A 19878-nucleotide genomic window follows, 5' to 3' on the forward strand; every position below is an offset into this window, starting at 1 on the left:
TCTAGGATAAATCCAGCACTCTCAGTCCTATGGACTTATTTGATATGTCCTGTGACTGGAAAAAGGTCAATCCGTTGCTTGCAATGTACAACTCCTGCAGGTGTGTGAATAGCAAGATTGTCTGAACCTTCTTTAGAACATTAAGTTGGTTGCCGGTTAAGTTTAATACATTTAAGCTGGAGAGATTCTGAAAGGTAGAGGATGAAATGATTTTGATGTGGTTGTAGTCTAGTCGAAGCATGGAGAGGTTGCCTAGGCCCTGAAACAGGTGGTCTGAGAGGGTGTTGAGTCTGTTATTGGCTAGATTCAGCTCCTGAAGAACGACTAGGTCTGAAAAAGCCCCATCGTCCACATGAGAGATCCGGTTGCAGGAAGTGTTTAAAGATTTGAGGGCTGAGAGATCTTTGAAATCAAATGTTTTGATCATCACAATGTTGTTGATGGAAAGGTCTAAAGATCTTACTTTTCTTGGAATGTCTTCTGGTATGGTTTGGAGGTTCTTCTTTCCACAGATTACTTTCATGTTGGTATCATTGAGAGATTCACGGACTGTGCATTTTTTCAATGAATAGCCCCTTAATGGATTTACAAGGATCCAGCAACATATAATAGTGCACAGAAAAATACTTGGTTGTGAATATGTAGTCCCATTGCGTATTTCCGGCATGGTTATCTTCATTTTGATCAATAGGCTCTTGATGCCAGGTCCCCCTTGCAAAATGGTGTTTCTAAACTCAACAGTCTTTTCCTTTTTAAATAAAGGTTTTTAAATAAAGGTTAAATAAAAAAATGTCAGTTCATTTCTGGAGGAAGAGGTGACAAATGCCACTTATTTGATTCCAATTAGCACAAAGTTTGGTTCAATTTCTTCTCAAGCTTCTTATGTTCCACCAGTCTTGTGAGTATATACTTCTTAGACCATAATCAGAAGACAACAGACTCACAAGTTGTGTGTCTCTCCCTCCAGCATATATTGCCATGAAATACAGAAGCATTTCATCACCTCAAGACGACTCAGTTTTACTTCCTGTCTCCAAAGACCCTCCCCGCCGTTTCACTTCCCTTTGATCCCTGTGTGTTTCTATACGTTTATACAGTTGGTTGGACTAGTTTGGAGTGTATGTGTAGTTCCTAAATACATTTCAAATGTGTTATGTGGAAAACTTGCCTTGTTACCCAAACTCCTTGCTCCAGTTAAGTGCTACGCCACGCCCATGTAATGAGTCAGGATGGAAATCCATTCAGTCTGATTGGTCGCAGAAACCGATGGGTTGGGCCAGAGACAGAATATGCATTGCTAAAGCGGCATTTTGAAAATGTGTCATTGGCTTTGAAACTCTGATTGGTTAGAGATGATCCAATTGCTGATTACTTTGTTTTGTACAGAACCCACTCATTTTGACATCACCACAAACGCCTTCAGTGATGGCAGCCTCAGACTGAAGTATGTAACAAATGATAGAGCAGCGGAGGAATTCAGTTTGAGTGTCAGGCAAGTAGAAAACCCTTCAAATTCACACTCTACAGCCCTGGGACACAGGCTCACAAACTTTGATGTAACTCTGACCTAACCTTCAACCCAAGTACTCCATTCAGCCACCTCTGGTCTCTTGGCCCTCCCACCCGTACGGGAAGGTGGCTCCCACTCAGCCCAGTCTAAGCTCTCCTCGGTCCTGGCACCCCAATGGTGGAACCAGCCTCCCCCTGAAGCTAGGACAGCAGAGTCCCTGCCCATCTTCTGAAAACATCTGAAACCCTACCTCTTCAAAGAGTATCTTAAATAATGCCTGAACCTGCATGACACGAGCCGCCCTCGCGCTCTCTCCCAACTTGGATAGAAAGTTGTCTATTAATGCCAAAAAAGTCAATCCACCCTCAAAACACTATCTTACTAGGGATTGTTTCATTATGCAGTGTACAATCTATAGCTATAATGTATACCGTATTTAGCTGCTATTTATACACTTTTAATAAAAATGACATCAAATAGCCTCGAGGAATAAAAGATGACATGGAATAGCCTAGCAATGAGGAATAAAAGATGACATGGAATAGCCTAGCAATGAGGAATAAAATATGACATGGAATAGCCTAGCAATGAGGAATAAAAGATGACATGGAATAGCCTAGCAATGAGGAATAAAAGATGACATGGAATAGCCTAGCAATGAGGAATAAAAGATGACATGGAATAGCCTAGCAATGAGGAATAAATTATGACATGGAATAGCCTTGCAATGACGAATAAAAGATGACATGGAATAGCCTAGCAATGAGGAATAAATGATGACATGGAATAGCCTAGCAATGAGGAATAAAAGATGACATGGAATAGCCTCGCAATGACGAATAAAAGATGACATGGAATAGCCTAGCAATGACGAATAAAAGATGACATGGAATAGCCTAGCAATGACGAATAAAAGATGGCATGGAATAGCCTAGCAATGAGGAATAAAAGATGACATGGAATAGCCTCGCAATGAGGAATAAAATATGACATGGAATAGCCTAGCAATGAGGAATAAAAGATGACATGGAATAGCCTAGCAATGAGGAATAAATGATGACATGGAATAGCCTAGCAATGAGGAATAAAAGATGACATGGAATAGCCTAGCAATGAGGAATAAAAGATGACATGGAATAGCCTAGCAATGAGGAATAAAAGATGACATGGAATAGCCTAGCAATGACAAATAAAAGATGACATGGAATAGCCTAGCAACGAGGAATAAAAGTAGTCGTCTTAAGGATAAATTCATCCACTATTTATTGTTGAACTCAGCCGGTAACAGCTTACATAAATGGGCTGCAAGGTCAATTACATGAAATCAAATTCATTCCAGCTTGAGTCTCCTGAAGTCCTCCTTATTTTGGGTGTACATTTTTTCACCACGGCCTGTAGGTTCAGGGTGCGGGCCTGACTGTTTTCTATACTGAGTATTGTCAACCCAGACAGTCTTTCCTGAGACATTGAACATTATATGTTCATTGCACTGCACACAATTTTAAACTTAGTCTTGAATGATGCATGCCAAGATACATTATACCAGAGATAAGGGACTGTTGATATTTGTAACCACACATCTCAAACGCCGGTTCACCAGTATAAATAAATTGCAAAGCGTTTGTTGTTACTGTTGAGCTGTCCAGTATCCAGATGACCTGTCCCCAGAGCATCCTATACAGTTAATCTCTTTCCATAACGTGTTGAGGCCAGCAATTAAGGAGAATGAGAGGCTCAATAAAAGATGTTGCAGAACTGCTGTATTTGAAGCACCACTTCCTTCTGCCCAGTTTCCCTGATGTTGTTAAGGCAACCAAGCTGTTTTTACCATCCCTGTAACTGTCTCTTCTGCGGAGAGATCGTTTTCTAAACTAAAACTTTCAATCAGTTAATGTTAAATGTATTATTTTTCAAGGCCTGAGGCACTTTTTCAGTCATATTCCTGAAGTCCAAGAAACAAACACTTAAGTTCCATATGTACTAGGAAGTTAAAAATGTTTATGAATGTCTTTTTGGAGGGTTAGTGTCAAAATGATATATATATTTATTAAATTATTAGACCTCGATGACAGGCGCATGGGCCCCCAGAGCTGTGTCCGGTACTCAAGTGATGCTAGCTTAGCTACCTAGCATGTTAGCTCATTGCTAGCATATATAGCTACTGTCTAAGCTATTGAATATTTTGTATATTTTCATCCACTGTATATACACTACATATAACAATTAACATAGCACGTTGCTATCACCTTATTACCGCTGTGTAAAATATGTTATTTAAGTCCTTCTTTCATAGAAACCACTTGTACTAGTCCCCTCTTGCTACGTTGGTTTGTGTGCAATAAAGTGTGTTCTGTACATCTGTCTCCTACTGGTCAAGCCTTCTAATAGAGACGCCGGGATGATTATACCTATATTTAACCCGCAACTCTTCCGGAGACCACCACCAGTTGGTGGCACTCTTTTTCATATTAGAAACAGGTTATCAAATCACTTCATGTTTATGTTATTACAAACAAAATGTTTTAATCTTGTGTGAAACTTCTGGTGGGGTTTAATTAAGGCCAATTGTGATTCTTTGAGGATGAAAAAGAGTTGATATTGACAGTCACCTAGGTATTATTAGAATGTAATGACAGCATAATGACAGCATAATGACAGCATAATGACAGCATAATGACAGCATATTGTAGCCTAAATCCTTTGGATCTCTTCCATAAGGGTTCCAGAGTCATCAGACAGATGAGTACAGACAGCCTTTTTGCTTCCTGAAGTAAGACAATGGTGTACGTGTTAAGTCCCAACACATGGAAACTGACTGTGAGGAATTTGCTCATTCAGACTCTACTTTGGGAAGTGAAATATTTCTTCACGTGACCCTGAGTTTGGAATGTGGTCAGACAGAGGAACTAACTAACAAGGTTAGGGAGGGATTTGTATCATGAATAGACATTTAACCTTTCACATCCCTCCAAAACATTTATTGAAGTAGCTGCAGCTTAGAATTCTTATTTCAAAGGCACAAAACTTTCAACATTCAACCACCCATTGACACTTTAGAGAAAGTGATTTTAAACTAATTTTATGGAAAAGGCCAGGTGTCTTTGTTATACAAAATATATGTTGCCAACTCTCAAGAATCCTGACAGGGAAAAAGACTACCTTCACTTCAAAGAATAAATGACAGAACGTTAATATACAATTCAAACCTCCACGGAGCACCTGTCAGTGCTCATGAAGCAAAGAATATGATGAAATGGAGTCGCTCAGGAGTATTGGGCACATGAATGAAGTTGGAGTTCAGGGAAGGTGGAAGCAATACGCTGGGAAACGTATCCAGTCTTTAGACCTATCAGATTAAGATATTTGACTTCCTCTTTTAACCCAACTCCTCCAAAAGACACAGGTTTTGGAAAGGTGTGGGGGGGCTCCCACACTGGGTGCCCAGGGAGCTAATTGTTGTGGGGGGTTGAGTGCCTTGCTCAAGGGCACAATGGCAGGCAATGGCATCTAGGATTAGATACCAGCAACCCTCCGGTTGCTAGCTCACTTCCTGCCAGACATTTCCCATCGGACACATGATACGAACTGGCAACCCTCCGGCTGCTGGCTCGCCTCTCTAACCACTAGACTACCTGCTGCTAAGAAAATTATGAGAGAGAGAGAGAGAGAGAGAGACAGACAGACAGACAGACAGACAGACAGACAGACAGACAGACAGACAGACAGACAGACAGACACAGACAGACAGACAGACAGACAGACAGACAGAGAGAGAGAGAGACAGACAGACAGAGAGAGGTAAACTTGTCTAGATGGAGAGGGCATGCATTGCTAGTCAGTTATCCATTCAGTGATCAAAAAGATGCATATACGCAGCACAGGGCTTGTAGAATGACAGCTCGAGGTCGAGACCCATTTCAATGAACATCCGCTCCATTTGGCTTGGCAGGGAAAGGTCACTGAGAATGACTAGTCAGTGTTACACCTGCAAACTGAGAGTGACATTTCAACATGCTGTTTTGAACCCCCCTTAACCGCGGTTCTGCGTGACCTTCACCTAAACTAAACCATGAAGGGGGAATGTAAATCTGACCTTAAATCATCAGAGTCTATGAACAAGTTCATGTCTTCTCCCATGGGAAGGGGGTGGGAGGGTTTGAGAAATTCTCAGGAAAGGAATCTATTGTAATTCACGTGCCCGAGAATTAGTCCCCATTATATAAAAACCAACAATAATCCCCAAACAGTAATTTACAAACAAACCCTATTTCCTCTTTCTGTATAACAGCAGTATATCTACGATATGGCACTCTGATCCATGTAAATCTCACAACAGAATACCTTACAGACGTCCTTGTTAGCGTGTTACCTCCTGCTCTACTGTATATCTGTATAACAGCAGTAGATCTACGATATGGCACTCTGATCCATGTAAATCTCACAACAGAATACCTTACAGACGTCCTTGTTAGCGTGTTACCTCCTGCTCTACTGTATATCTGTATAACAGCAGTATATCTATGATATGGCACTCTGATCCATGTAAATCTCACAACAGAATACCTTACAGACATCCTTGTTAGCGTGTTACCTCCTGCTCTACTGTATATCTGTATAACAGCAGTATATCTACGATATGGCACTCTGATCCATGTAAATCTCACAACAGAATACCTTACAGACATCCTTGTTAGCGTGTTACCTCCTGCTCTACTGTATATCTGTATAACAGCAGTATATCTACGATATGGCACTCTGATCCATGTAAATCTCACAACAGAATACCTTACAGACGTCCTTGTTAGCGTGTTACCTCCTGCTCTACTGTATATCTGTATAACAGCAGTATATCTACGATATGGCACTCTGATCCATGTAAATCTCACAACAGAATACCTTACAGACGTCCTTATTAGCGTGTTACCTCCTGCTCTACTGTATATCTGTATAACAGCAGTATATCTACGATATGGCACTCTGATCCATGTAAATCTCACAACAGAATACCTTACAGACGTCCTTGTTAGCGTGTTACCTCCTGCTCTACTGTATATCTGTATAACAGCAGTATATCTACGATATGGCACTCTGATCCATGTAAATCTCACAACAGAATACCTTACAGACGTCCTTGTTAGCGTGTTACCTCCTGCTCTACTGTATATCTGTATAACAGCAGTATATCTACGATATGGCACTCTGATCCATGTAAATCTCACAACAGAATACCTTACAGACGTCCTTGTTAGCGTGTTGCCTCCTGCTCTACTGTATATCTGTATAACAGTGGTATATCTACGATATGGCACTCTGATCCATGTAAATCTCACAACAGAATACCTTACAGACGTCCTTGTTAGCGTGTTACCTCCTGCTCTACTGTATATCTGTATAACAGCAGTATATCTACGATATGGCACTCTGATCCATGTAAATCTCACAACAGAATACCTTACAGACGTCCTTGTTAGCGTGTTGCCTCCTGCTCTACTGTATATCTGTATAACAGCAGTATATCTACGATATGGCACTCTGATCCATGTAAATCTCACAACAGAATATCTTACAGACGTCCTTGTTAGCGTGTTACCTCCTGCTCTACTGTATATCTGTATAACAGCGGTATATCTACGATATGGCACTCTGATCCATGTAAATCTCACAACAGAATACCTTACAGACGTCCTTGTTAGCGTGTTACCTCCTGCTCTACTGTATATCTGTATAACAGCGGTATATCTACGATATGGCACTCTGATCCATGTAAATCTCACAACAGAATACCTTACAGACGTCCTTGTTAGCGTGTTACCTCCTGCTCTACTGTATATCTGTATAACAGCAGTATATCTACGATATGGCACTCTGATCCATGTAAATCTCACAACAGAATACCTTACAGACGTCCTTGTTAGCGTGTTACCTCCTGCTCTACTGTATATCTGTATAACAGCAGTATATCTACGATATGGCACTCTGATCCATGTAAATCTCACAACAGAATACCTTACAGACGTCCTTGTTAGCGTGTTGCCTCCTGCTCTACTGTATATCTGTATAACAGCAGTATATCTACGATATGGCACTCTGATCCATGTAAATCTCACAACAGAATACCTTACAGACATCCTTGTTAGCGTGTTACCTCCTGCTCTACTGTATATCTGTATAACAGCAGTATATCTACGATATGGCACTCTGATCCATGTAAATCTCACAACAGAATACCTTACAGACATCCTTGTTAGCGTGTTACCTCCTGCTCTACTGTATATCTGTATAACAGCAGTATATCTACGATATGGCACTCTGATCCATGTAAATCTCACAACAGAATACCTTACAGACGTCCTTGTTAGCGTGTTACCTCCTGCTCTACTGTATATCTGTATAACAGCAGTATATCTACGATATGGCACTCTGATCCATGTAAATCTCACAACAGAATACCTTACAGACGTCCTTGTTAGCGTGTTACCTCCTGCTCTACTGTATATCTGTATAACAGCAGTATATCTACGATATGGCACTCTGATCCATGTAAATCTCACAACAGAATACCTTACAGACGTCCTTGTTAGCGTGTTACCTCCTGCTCTACTGTATATCTGTATAACAGCAGTATATCTACGATATGGCACTCTGATCCATGTAAATCTCACAACAGAATACCTTACAGACGTCCTTGTTAGCGTGTTACCTCCTGCTCTACTGTATATCTGTATAACAGCAGTATATCTACGATATGGCACTCTGATCCATGTAAATCTCACAACAGAATACCTTACAGACGTCCTTGTTAGCGTGTTGCCTCCTGCTCTACTGTATATCTGTATAACAGTGGTATATCTACGATATGGCACTCTGATCCATGTAAATCTCACAACAGAATACCTTACAGACGTCCTTGTTAGCGTGTTACCTCCTGCTCTACTGTATATCTGTATAACAGCAGTATATCTACGATATGGCACTCTGATCCATGTAAATCTCACAACAGAATACCTTACAGACGTCCTTGTTAGCGTGTTGCCTCCTGCTCTACTGTATATCTGTATAACAGCAGTATATCTACGATATGGCACTCTGATCCATGTAAATCTCACAACAGAATATCTTACAGACGTCCTTGTTAGCGTGTTACCTCCTGCTCTACTGTATATCTGTATAACAGCGGTATATCTACGATATGGCACTCTGATCCATGTAAATCTCACAACAGAATACCTTACAGACGTCCTTGTTAGCGTGTTACCTCCTGCTCTACTGTATATCTGTATAACAGCGGTATATCTACGATATGGCACTCTGATCCATGTAAATCTCACAACAGAATACCTTACAGACGTCCTTGTTAGCGTGTTACCTCCTGCTCTACTGTATATCTGTATAACAGCAGTATATCTACGATATGGCACTCTGATCCATGTAAATCTCACAACAGAATACCTTACAGACGTCCTTGTTAGCGTGTTACCTCCTGCTCTACTGTATATCTGTATAACAGCAGTATATCTACGATATGGCACTCTGATCCATGTAAATCTCACAACAGAATACCTTACAGACGTCCTTGTTAGCGTGTTGCCTCCTGCTCTACTGTATATCTGTATAACAGCAGTATATCTACGATATGGCACTCTGATCCATGTAAATCTCACAACAGAATACCTTACAGACGTCCTTGTTAGCGTGTTACCTCCTGCTCTACTGTATATCTGTATAACAGCGGTATATCTACGATATGGCACTCTGATCCATGTAAATCTCACAACAGAATACCTTACAGACGTCCTTGTTAGCGTGTTACCTCCTGCTCTACTGTATATCTGTATAACAGCAGTATATCTACGATATGGCACTCTGATCCATGTAAATCTCACAACAGAATACCTTACAGATGTCCTTGTTAGCGTGTTACCTCCTGCTCTACTGTATATCTGTATAACAGCAGTATATCTACGATATGGCACTCTGATCCATGTAAATCTCACAACAGAATACCTTACAGACGTCCTTGTTAGCGTGTTGCCTCCTGCTCTACTGTATATCTGTATAACAGCAGTATATCTACGATATGGCACTCTGATCCATGTAAATCTCACAACAGAATACCTTACAGACGTCCTTGTTAGCGTGTTGCCTCCTGCTCTACTGTATATCTGTATAACAGCGGTATATCTACGATATGGCACTCTGATCCATGTAAATCTCACAACAGAATACCTTACAGACGTCCTTGTTAGCGTGTTGCCTCCTGCTCTACTGTATATCTGTATAACAGCAGTATATCTACGATATGGCACTCTGATCCATGTAAATCTCACAACAGAATACCTTACAGACGTCCTTGTTAGCGTGTTGCCTCCTGCTCTACTGTATATCTGTATAACAGCAGTATATCTACGATATGGCACTCTGATCCATGTAAATCTCACAACAGAATACCTTACAGACGTCCTTGTTAGCGTGTTGCCTCCTGCTCTACTGTATATCTGTATAACAGCGGTATATCTACGATATGGCACTCTGATCCATGTCAATCTCACAACAGAATACCTTACAGACGTCCTTGTTAGCGTGTTACCTCCTGCTCTACTGTATATCTGTATAACAGCGGTATATCTACGATATGGCACTCTGATCCATGTAAATCTCACAACAGAATACCTTACAGACGTCCTTGTTAGCGTGTTGCCTCCTGCTCTACTGTATATCTGTATAACAGCAGTATATCTACGATATGGCACTCTGATCCATGTAAATCTCACAACAGAATACCTTACAGACGTCCTTGTTAGCGTGTTGCCTCCTGCTCTACTGTATATCTGTATAACAGCGGTATATCTACGATATGGCACTCTGATCCATGTAAATCTCACAACAGAATACCTTACAGACGTCCTTGTTAGCGTGTTACCTCCTGCTCTACTGTATATCTGTATAACAGCGGTATATCTACGATATGGCACTCTGATCCATGTAAATCTCACAACAGAATACCTTACAGACGTCCTTGTTAGCGTGTTACCTCCTGCTCTACTGTATATCTGTATAACAGCAGTATATCTACGATACTCTGATCCATGTAAATCTCACAACAGAATACCTTACAGACGTCCTTGTTAGCGTGTTGCCTCCTGCTCTACTGTATATTTGGATGCCAGCTGTTTTTCTGCTAAGCCTGAAATGACTCTGGTCCCTTCCCCTTGACGAGTGATGAATGATGAGAGTGCTAACCTGAGAGTTCATAAACGCCCCCAAGGAAAAGGATTCAGCCCACAATCCCTTGCCTCTTGTGTTCCTAAATTGACAGTATTAATCTCTCCTCTCATTGGAGAGATTGGTAGAATGCGTCTCATTTCTTTCTGTGAGACGGAAGGGGGACCTGGGTTTGGGATAATTTACCTCCACTGACGTCTGTGACCCAACTATAGCATCAAATCCTGCCGTCGAGCCAATTGCCTGTCTCCTTCGTGTCTGTGTGTGTTTAAGTGTGTGTGTTTGCGTGTGCATGCATGCGTGCGTGCGTGTGAGATTTAAGGAAGGGAAGCGAGGGAAATGATATCCTTTTCATAGCAACTGTTTAATTAACACTGTTGAATCTCTAGACATTTGTGACAATACTTCTATGACATCCCGTCTCTGTCTACATGTACATAGGAGATAATGACTTTACATACCGTAAAACTTCATTAACAGCCACGGCCATTTATTTGCTTCAATCACTGAACACAACTGGCGGTTATTAGAGACAGGCTTCTATTTGAGCCAGGCGTCCATTTCCTTAATGCACACATCTTTTGCTCAATAAAATGTTGAAAAGACAATGATGTTGCTCTCCTTTATCTTCTTTTGCATAATCTTTACAGTACTCACTGAAGTTCACTCGTAAGCAATTCACTTAAACCTGGCATTTATTAGAAACAGGTGTTTATGTACTGAAATATATAGTAGACTGCATTTGAATTACTGTTACAGTGCTATTTGGATTGTTAATTGGATTCGTTCAGACATTTCTTGATTTCTTGTTGTTTTGATTTATTTATTATCATGTGTGTACTTGCATAACATTTTACTACATTGCTAGTAGCTAGAAACATAAGCATTTCTCTGCACCCACTATAATTAATTAATAAGGCCCAATATACAACAGCTAAGGGCTGTTCTTCTTAGAACCACCCATCCCGGATCCGGGAGAATTGTCATCAACAACGCTGAATAGCATAGCGCCACAGTCAAATAATATTACTAGAAAATATTCATATTCATGAAATCACAAGTGCAATATAGGAAAACAGAGTTTAGCCTTTTGCTAATCCACCTGTCATCTCAGATTTTGAAATTATGCTTTACAGCGAAAGCTAGGACCGGGAGTAACACTTACGCAATGTGGTCGTTCACGCTCATTCTTCAAAATAAAAGCCTGAAACTATGTCTAAAGGCTGTTGACACCTTAGGGAAGCCAACAGAAAAAGGAATCTGGTTGATATCCCTTTCAATGGGAAATAGGGATGCATAGGAACACAGGGATTTCAAAATAAGAGTCACTTCCTGATTGGATTTTTCTTAGGCTTTCGCCTGCAATATCAGTTCTGTTATACTCACAGACAATATTTTTACAGTTTTGGCAACTTTAGAGTGTTTTCTATCCTAATCTGTCAATTATATGAATATTCTAGCATCTGGTCCTGAGAAATAGGCCGTTTAATTTGGGAACGTTATTTTTCCAAACATAAAAATAGTGCCCCCTAGCTTCAAGAGGCATCGCAGAGTGCCTGGATACAGCCCTTAGCCGTGGTATACTAGCCATATATCACAAACCCCTGAGGTGCCTTATTGCTATTATAAACTGGTTACCAAAGTAATTAGAGCAGTAAAAATAAATGTGTTGACATACCTGTGGATTACGGTCTGATATACCATGGCTGTCAGCCAATCAGCATTCAGGGCTCGAACCAACCAGTTTATAACATCTGCTAAACTGTGCATGCAACCAATAAACTTTGATTTTATTTGAAATATGTGCTGATGCCAGGCTATTAAAAGGGACAAGTGGCTATTTGAGACTTAATTGAAGTTTTACAGTTTATGCTTGTATGGCTTGGTTGTCATAGTCCTCAGGTTTTTAAAAATGCAATGTCCTCAAAATGCCACGTGATTATACAGTGTGAGACATGGTACAGCTAATGTTTCTATGTGTATGATGCCATTCCATTTGTGCCGCTCCAGCCATTATTATGAGCCGTCCTCCTCTCAGCAGCCTCCACTGGTGTAGTTAAGGGTAGTTATTATGAGCCGTCCTCCTCTCAGCAGCCTCCACTGGTGTAGTTAAGGGTAGTTATTATGAGCCGTCCTCCTCTCAGCAGCCTCCACTGGTGTAGTTAAGGGTAGTTATTATGAGCCGTCCTCCTCTCAGCAGCCTCCACTGGTGTAGTTAAGGGTAGTTATTATGAGCCGTCCTCCTCTCAGCAGCCTCCACTGGTGTAGTTAAGGGTAGTTATTATGATCCGTTCTCCTCTCAGCAGCCTCCACTGGTGTAGTAAAGTGTAGTTATTATGAGCCGTCCTCCTCTCAGCAGCCTCCACTGGTGTAGTTAAGGGTAGTTATTATGAGCCGTCCTCCTCTCAGCAGCCTCCACTGGTGTAGTTAAGGGTAGTTATTATGAGCCGTCCTCTCCTCAGCAGCCTCCACTGGTGTAGTTAAGTGTAGTTATTATGAGCCGTCCTCCTCTCAGCAGCCTCCACTGGTGTAGTTAAGGGTAGTTATTATGAGCCGTCCTCCTCTCAGCAGCCTCCACTGGTGTAGTTAAGTGTAGTTATTATGAGCCGTCCTCCTCTCAGCAGCCTCCACTGGTGTAGTTAAGGGTAGTTATTATGAGCCGTCCTCCTCTCAGCAGCCTCCACTGGTGTAGTTAAGGGTAGTTATTATGAGCCGTCCTCCTCTCAGCAGCCTCCACTGGTGTAGTTAAGGGTAGTTATTATGAGCCGTCCTCCTCTCAGCAGCCTCCACTGGTGTAGTTAAGGGTAGTTATTATGAGCCGTCCTCCCCTCAGCAGCCTCCACTGGCACTCATTTACTGTAAGTGGCTCTGGATAAGAGTGTCAGCTAAATGACTAACAGTGCCTCCAGAAAGTATTCTCACCCCTTGACTTTTCCAGATTTTGTTGTCTGACAGCCTTAATATACAATTGATTACACTTAGATTTGTCACTGTGTCACTGGTCTACACATAATACCTCATAATGTCAAAATGGAATTTAGTTTTCATAATTTAAAAAAAAATTATCAAAAATGAAAAGCTGAAATGTCTTGAGTCAAAAAGTATTCAACACCTTGTTATGACAAGCCTAAATAAGTTAGAGTAAACATTTGCTGAACAAATCACATAATAAGTTGCATGGTCTCACACTTAACATGATTTGTGAATGACTACCCCATTTTCAAATGCCTCACAAAGAAGGGCACTTATTGGTAGATTGGTAAAAATAATAAAGCAGACACTGAATATCCTTTGCGCATGGTAAAGCTGTTATTTTGGCTTTGGATGGTGTATCAATACGAAGATACAGGCGTCCTTCCAAACTGAGTTGCCAGAGAGAAATAAAAAAACTCAGGGATTTCACCATGAGGCTAACGGTGATTTTACAGTTACACAGTTTAATGGCTGTGATAGGAGAAAACTGAGGATGGATCAACAACATTGTAGTTACTCCAAAATACAAAAAAATCTGTTTTCAAAGTAATACTGCAATATATGTGTCAAAATAATTTACTTTTTGTCCTGAATACAAAATGTTATTTGGGGCAAATCCAACATAACACATCACTGGGTACCACTTTCCATATTTTCAAGCATGGTGGTGGCTGCATCATGTTATGGGTGTACTTGTCGTCAGCAAGGACTGATGAGTTTTTCAGGATAAAAATAAACTAAATGTAGCTAAGCACAGGCAAAATCCTAGAGGAAAACCTGGTTCAATCTGCTTTCCAACAGACACAGACAAATTCACCTTCCAGCATGACAATAAACCTAAAACACAAGGCCACATCTACACTACCAAGACATGGCCAAATCTACACTACCAAGACAACATGGGATGTTCCTGAGTGGCCTACTTACAGTTTTGACTTAAAATCTGCATGAAAATCTACGGTAAGACTTGAAAATGTCTGTCTATCAACAACCAACTTGACAGCGTGTAACGGATTTCCTCCTCTTCGTCTGAAGAGGTGTAGCAAGGATCGGACCAATATAACAACGTGAAATGGAAACGAAACAGTCCCGTGTGGCACAAACACTGACACAGGAAACAATCACCCACAAAATACCCAAAGAATATGGCTGCCTAAATATAGTTCCCAATCAGAGACAACGATAAACGCCTACCTCTAATTGAGAACCAATCTAGGCAACCATAGACCTACATAAACACCAAGATGGAAACAACCCCATAAATCTACAAAAATCCCTAGACAGTGAAACACCCTAGATGAGACAAAAAGCACACATATCACCCATGTCACACCCTGACCTAACCAAAATATTAACGAAATTAAAGAATACTAAGGTCAGGGCGTGACACAGCGCTTGAATAATTTAGAGAATAATGGGCAAATATTGCACAATCCAGGTGCGCAAAGATCTTAGAGACTTACCCCAAAAGACTCACTGACTTACTTGAATTGCTGCCAAAGGTGTTTATAACTTGTATTGACTCGGGGGGTTAACACCTATCTAATCAAGATATATTAGTTAACAACAAAACAAAAATCTTGTAGATGTTTTTTACAATTAAATCCATTTTATCCCCATTTTGTAACATAACAAAATGTGGAAAAATTCAAGGGGTGTGAATACTTTTCTTTGTCTGTTCTTGAACAACGTACAGTGCGGTCCAGCACTTACAAAGGACTTATATAAATGTATTCCATTGTTCTCACCTCGTTGATTACTCTTGTCATGTTTCTGTAATGATAATAATACTACATAGGATTTTATTAGCGCTTTTTTCCCAAAGACGCTTTCTTGTGGTAGAAAATATGCTCTCATATTACATCAAAACAGCCCAAAAAACACAGAGTATCTAATGTTGGTGTAATGTGAAAAGTGTTAGAAATGTAAACCATTTTTCTTACCTCTTTGGCTTTCCTGTGTCTGTCCTTGGTGTCCCTTTCTCGGTCTCTGTCTCTGTCCTTGTCTTTGCCCTCATCCCCATGGTGCGAAGAATACGACACCGTTCTCCAGTCCCGTGGTGAGTTGGTGATGCTCGCCACCTTTGACTCCGTGGCGCTGTTTTCCTCATTGAGTGAGCGTGACGACCTCCGCGTGAACATACTTTTCTTAATTGCCTTGACCCTCAGACTCTCACTGTCTGAGCAGCCCCACTCCACTGATCCGTTATCCACCTTGATGTTGTGGCCTGTTGTGTGGCACTGAAAGACATGGGGCGAGAGGTTGGGGTCGGGGTGAAGGTGATCTGGGGTGGAAGTGGTGGCTAAAGCGTTTTCGCCCGGTCTCCCGTTGGTTTCGGGTTCCTGGATCTTCTCGTCGAGTTTGGTGAGCTTGGAGAGCACCTGCGAGATCTCCCCTCGGACTCCGGACAGAGACTCCAGCTTCTTCTCGATCTCACCTATCCTCATAACAAGCTTGCACACGCTCGATTTGAGCTCGTCATCCGTGTTCTCTAGGGAGTGAAAGAGGCAGTCCAGCTTGGACTTGGCCAATTTGACCGTGTTGCATTCGGGTGAGCTGTCGCCGTCAGACTTCATGGTCACCTGAGAGAGAGATCCGATGCTGTTGTAGCACGACGATTGGATGACGCCCAGCGAGTCGCACACGCTCATGTCGTCAAGGAAGCGGAAGATGTCACTGATGTCATCGCTGATGATCTCAGAGTCCTCTTCCGAGTGTTTGCACGAGTGCCTCTCTCTCTCGACGTATTTTGCGTGAGCGGCGGCATAGTCTTTTAGCTTCCTCTGTTCGGCCTGCTCCGTTTGTGTCCCTATGCTGGACGAGCTGTCTATGTTACCTCCTTGAAAAGACGTACTGTTGATGCCTTTCTCTTTAAATCTTTTCCCAACCTCTCTTTTGTCGACACCCACCCCGGGACCGCACGCCATTGAAGACATATCCTTTGTTTTCAACCCGTTGGTTTTCTTTGCGAACCCTGAAGGGGAGGCCACCACTTTCTCTTTGGCACACTGGAAGTGCTGCTCATTCTCTTTATTGACTACATTGTGGCGATGGTTGTCTTTCAGCGGTTTCCCATTCAGAAATGACCTCTCAAAATCCGGTGGCCCTTCTTCAGCATTCAGACTCAGGCTTTTCACGGGCCAAATTGGCTGCTTCCCCGGCCTAGCCGTACTCCTCCGTGTGTTCACGCACTCTGTCACTGTCGTTGGCCCGAAATACGTAGACGCTTGAAGGTCGTCCAGACTCTCGTGCTTCGCTCGCCGTTTCTCCTGAATGGGCGAGTTCATAGTAGGCTCAAAGTAGGGGTTACTGTAGGGCAGCTCGAAGCTGTGGTTGAAGAATGTGGCAGGTTTGTGGAGCTCTCTCCGGTGGTAGCCTCCAGTTGCCCTGATGTTTGGTTTGCACTCTGAGGTGATGACCTATAACGACAATGGGGTAACACTTCATTAAGATGCTCTTAAACATTATGGTAATATTGTATTGTTTGGCTCTAAGTCACGCTGATAAGAGGATCTGTTAACTGACTAAAACCTAAAGGTAATAGTTTCATAGAAATTTGGTAATTGTTTTGAGCAATCTTTGTCATTTCACAAGTGATTTTTTTGTTGTTGTTACAGACTCATTCACTTTTACAACAACAACATGTTAATACACTGTTGTGTTAACACATCAGTCAAAACACCCTGCATTATCAAATCAAACAAAGAAAGAGTCAAACTAAGCATACAGGTGCTGGATGTAACATTAGGCTCAGACCAAGCCTTTCTAGAAAGAAATATGTTTTATAGATTGGTTATTCTCACTGAGAGCTATGTCCATTGAGACATTTCCATTCTAAGTGACATAGGCTATACAGATGTAGGATCTTCATTTGATCACTCTTTGTTGATGAGACTTTTCCTGTGCCAGAGGAAATGCAGATGACCTTCATGATTGACATAAGTTCATTAAAAACCTGCACTAACGGTTATATTAACAGTATTCCACTTTTCATGTAGCCTCATTTTGACCAGCTTATAGCCTAATCACCAATCTAGCAACATTATGGACTAAACGTTGAAATCCTGTTGTTGCAGGATTATTTTGCTGCAACAATGCAGGTCTAATTAAGATCCTACATCTGTAGATCTATGGACCAGTTTCAGGAAGTGGGGAGGTACTGTTTTATCACTTTTGTTTTGTCCTTTAGGTTTCTTGTGCTTTTCTTTGACATTTAGATGGTAAGATTAGCAAACAACGGCACAAATACTTACAGCTAGCACCGTTTAGTAGGAACAAAACAACTCAGAACATGGCACAATAAAGAATGTAGCTGACCACATGTCACAGTGAAAATTAGATAGTGATAATTGATAACAGATGGTTAACAGTGGAGGAGGCTGCAATGGAAATCAGTCTGACTTTATCTTCAATGTTTGTTCAATATGTCAGGATAATTATTGTTGCATAATGAATGATATGTAAATGCTTAATAAAAATACATAAATAATATAGAATTAAAGACCAGAGGCACAGACCTGTGGGGAGAACGCTAGCAGGTTGTGAAAATCCTCCTTGAAGATGTTTCTCTTCTGGACACAGGAGTGGACAGAGAAGGGCTCCGTGTGGTTGATGTGTTGCAGGGACTCCTGGTCTGTGGTGGACTCACTGTCAATGTCTATGGGAAAGTAGGTGCTCTGCATCTCACAGGGCGGTGATGGAGGACTGCAGCTTGAGTACTGGGGCAGGTGTTGCAGCTTGTCTAGCGACGCTGCTCGACATTTTAGATCCTTGTTTACGCCCAATAGGAAGTTAGGGTCCGAGGTCGGGATAAACTGTGGGCTGCAGTTGGATTTCGAGCTGGCAGAGTGGGAATGGGGGTGTGGGCGGGGGTGGGAGGAGTTGTTTTGGGACATGGGGCGATGGTGGGGGTGGTGACCCGCCCTGGAGGGTTGATCCATGAGGTCATAACCTCCGCCCCTCTCATAGTCCTGGTACTTATAAACATCAGTGTCGGACCTACATGACTCAAACGACTGGTTCTTGTGGAACTTGGGCCTCGGTGGTGCCATTGGGAACTTATCTTTGGCGATCCCCCCGTTCATTTGGATTAGGTTAAACATAGTGACGATATCCGCTGCCACCATGAGTTTCTTAGACTGCTGGTCCTCAACAGTACATCTCATCTTGTCTTTGAAGAGAGTGGCAGGGAAGGCTGGGTCCAGGCAGGCTGTGTAGAACAGAAGGCTCCGTAGCTTGGCCAAGTGGACCAAGTCAAAGCGGGCACACAGGGACTTACAGAGGTCCTGGTAGGACACACTACTGTGTTTAGTGTCTAGTTCCTCCAGGATCCGGACTAGGAACAGGGAGTACTCTGGTAGGGGATCCATGGCATGTGGTGTGGGATGGAGCTAGACGTTGATATCCTCGTTAATCTCCTATTCTTTAAGGATACTGTACAGGGGATGCCATTGAGATGGAACGTCTCAAATACAAGGGAGACCTGTCCCCCTTATGAGAGAGATAGGTGGATGACCCTGAGAGAGAGAGAGAGAGAGAGAGAGAGAGAGAGAGAGAGAGAGAGAGAAAACACAGCAGAGAGAGAGAGAGCAAGATATTGACTATTGGACAATCACATACCACAATCAAAACATAGCCAAACATTGCAAGTAATAATAATGATGAATATAAGGTTTTACATCCCATGTTATTATCCCAAAGCAATAGTTATCCCTGTGCATGTGACTAATAAACTCATCTAATGATCACGTCTATTTGTGTTATTGTGAATAAGACAGAAATGAAATGTGGTAATAGTTTGGAGAAGGCTTCACTCTTTAGATAGGGATCAGTAAAGATTGGTTTTCATATTCAATTAATTCCAAAATATATACTATCATGCAGCTGCTAGTAAATGTATATAATTTTCAGGAATATTGAGTAGGCTACGTTTTTGTCATTGTATACCCACTAGATTCAGTTCAAGAACTAAACAGTTTCGTTCTTCAAACAGAAATGGATATCCACACCGTCATAATTCAATCACATTTGCATAACCTCAGATTCACCGCTGAGTACTTCGAAACAGAGAATAAAATCCATATTCCAGTTCTTCACTGGCGCGCGCGCACATACAGTACATAACCAACAAAGGGACAAATAGACTCACCTAACGCACGATTCCATTTGCTCTC

The 19878-nt window shown here is 41.8% G+C and overlaps 2 protein-coding genes across 2 annotated transcripts in view; both read right to left on the minus strand.

Annotated features, from left to right (window-relative positions):
• The window catches only part of minar1 (membrane integral NOTCH2 associated receptor 1), a 46297-nt gene extending 27089 nt beyond the window's left edge, over positions 1–19208 (minus strand). Inside the window, exons 1-2 of the mRNA XM_065012243.1 lie at positions 18223–19208; positions 15649–17124 (exon numbers count right to left, since the gene is read on the minus strand). Of these exons, the coding sequence (XP_064868315.1) occupies positions 15649–17124; positions 18223–19074 (2328 nt within the window). The 5' untranslated portion in view covers positions 19075–19208. The remainder of the gene's footprint in view (positions 1–15648; positions 17125–18222) is intronic.
• On the minus strand, positions 2–981 carry LOC115118890 (insulin-like growth factor-binding protein complex acid labile subunit). Its single transcript, XM_065012241.1, has one exon. It carries the CDS (start codon positions 677–679, stop codon positions 2–4), a length of 678 nt encoding a protein of 225 aa, XP_064868313.1. The 5' UTR covers positions 680–981.
• Positions 19209–19878: the final 670 nt, after the last annotated feature.

This window comes from Oncorhynchus nerka, linkage group LG27, assembly GCF_034236695.1.
Source record: "Oncorhynchus nerka isolate Pitt River linkage group LG27, Oner_Uvic_2.0, whole genome shotgun sequence".
NCBI classification, from domain to species: Eukaryota; Metazoa; Chordata; class Actinopteri; order Salmoniformes; family Salmonidae; genus Oncorhynchus; species Oncorhynchus nerka.

Coding starts and splice junctions, on each gene's coding strand:
- LOC115118890 (XM_065012241.1), bottom strand. CDS start 679: ATGAAGATAACCATGCCGGAAATACGCAATGGGACTACATATTCACAA.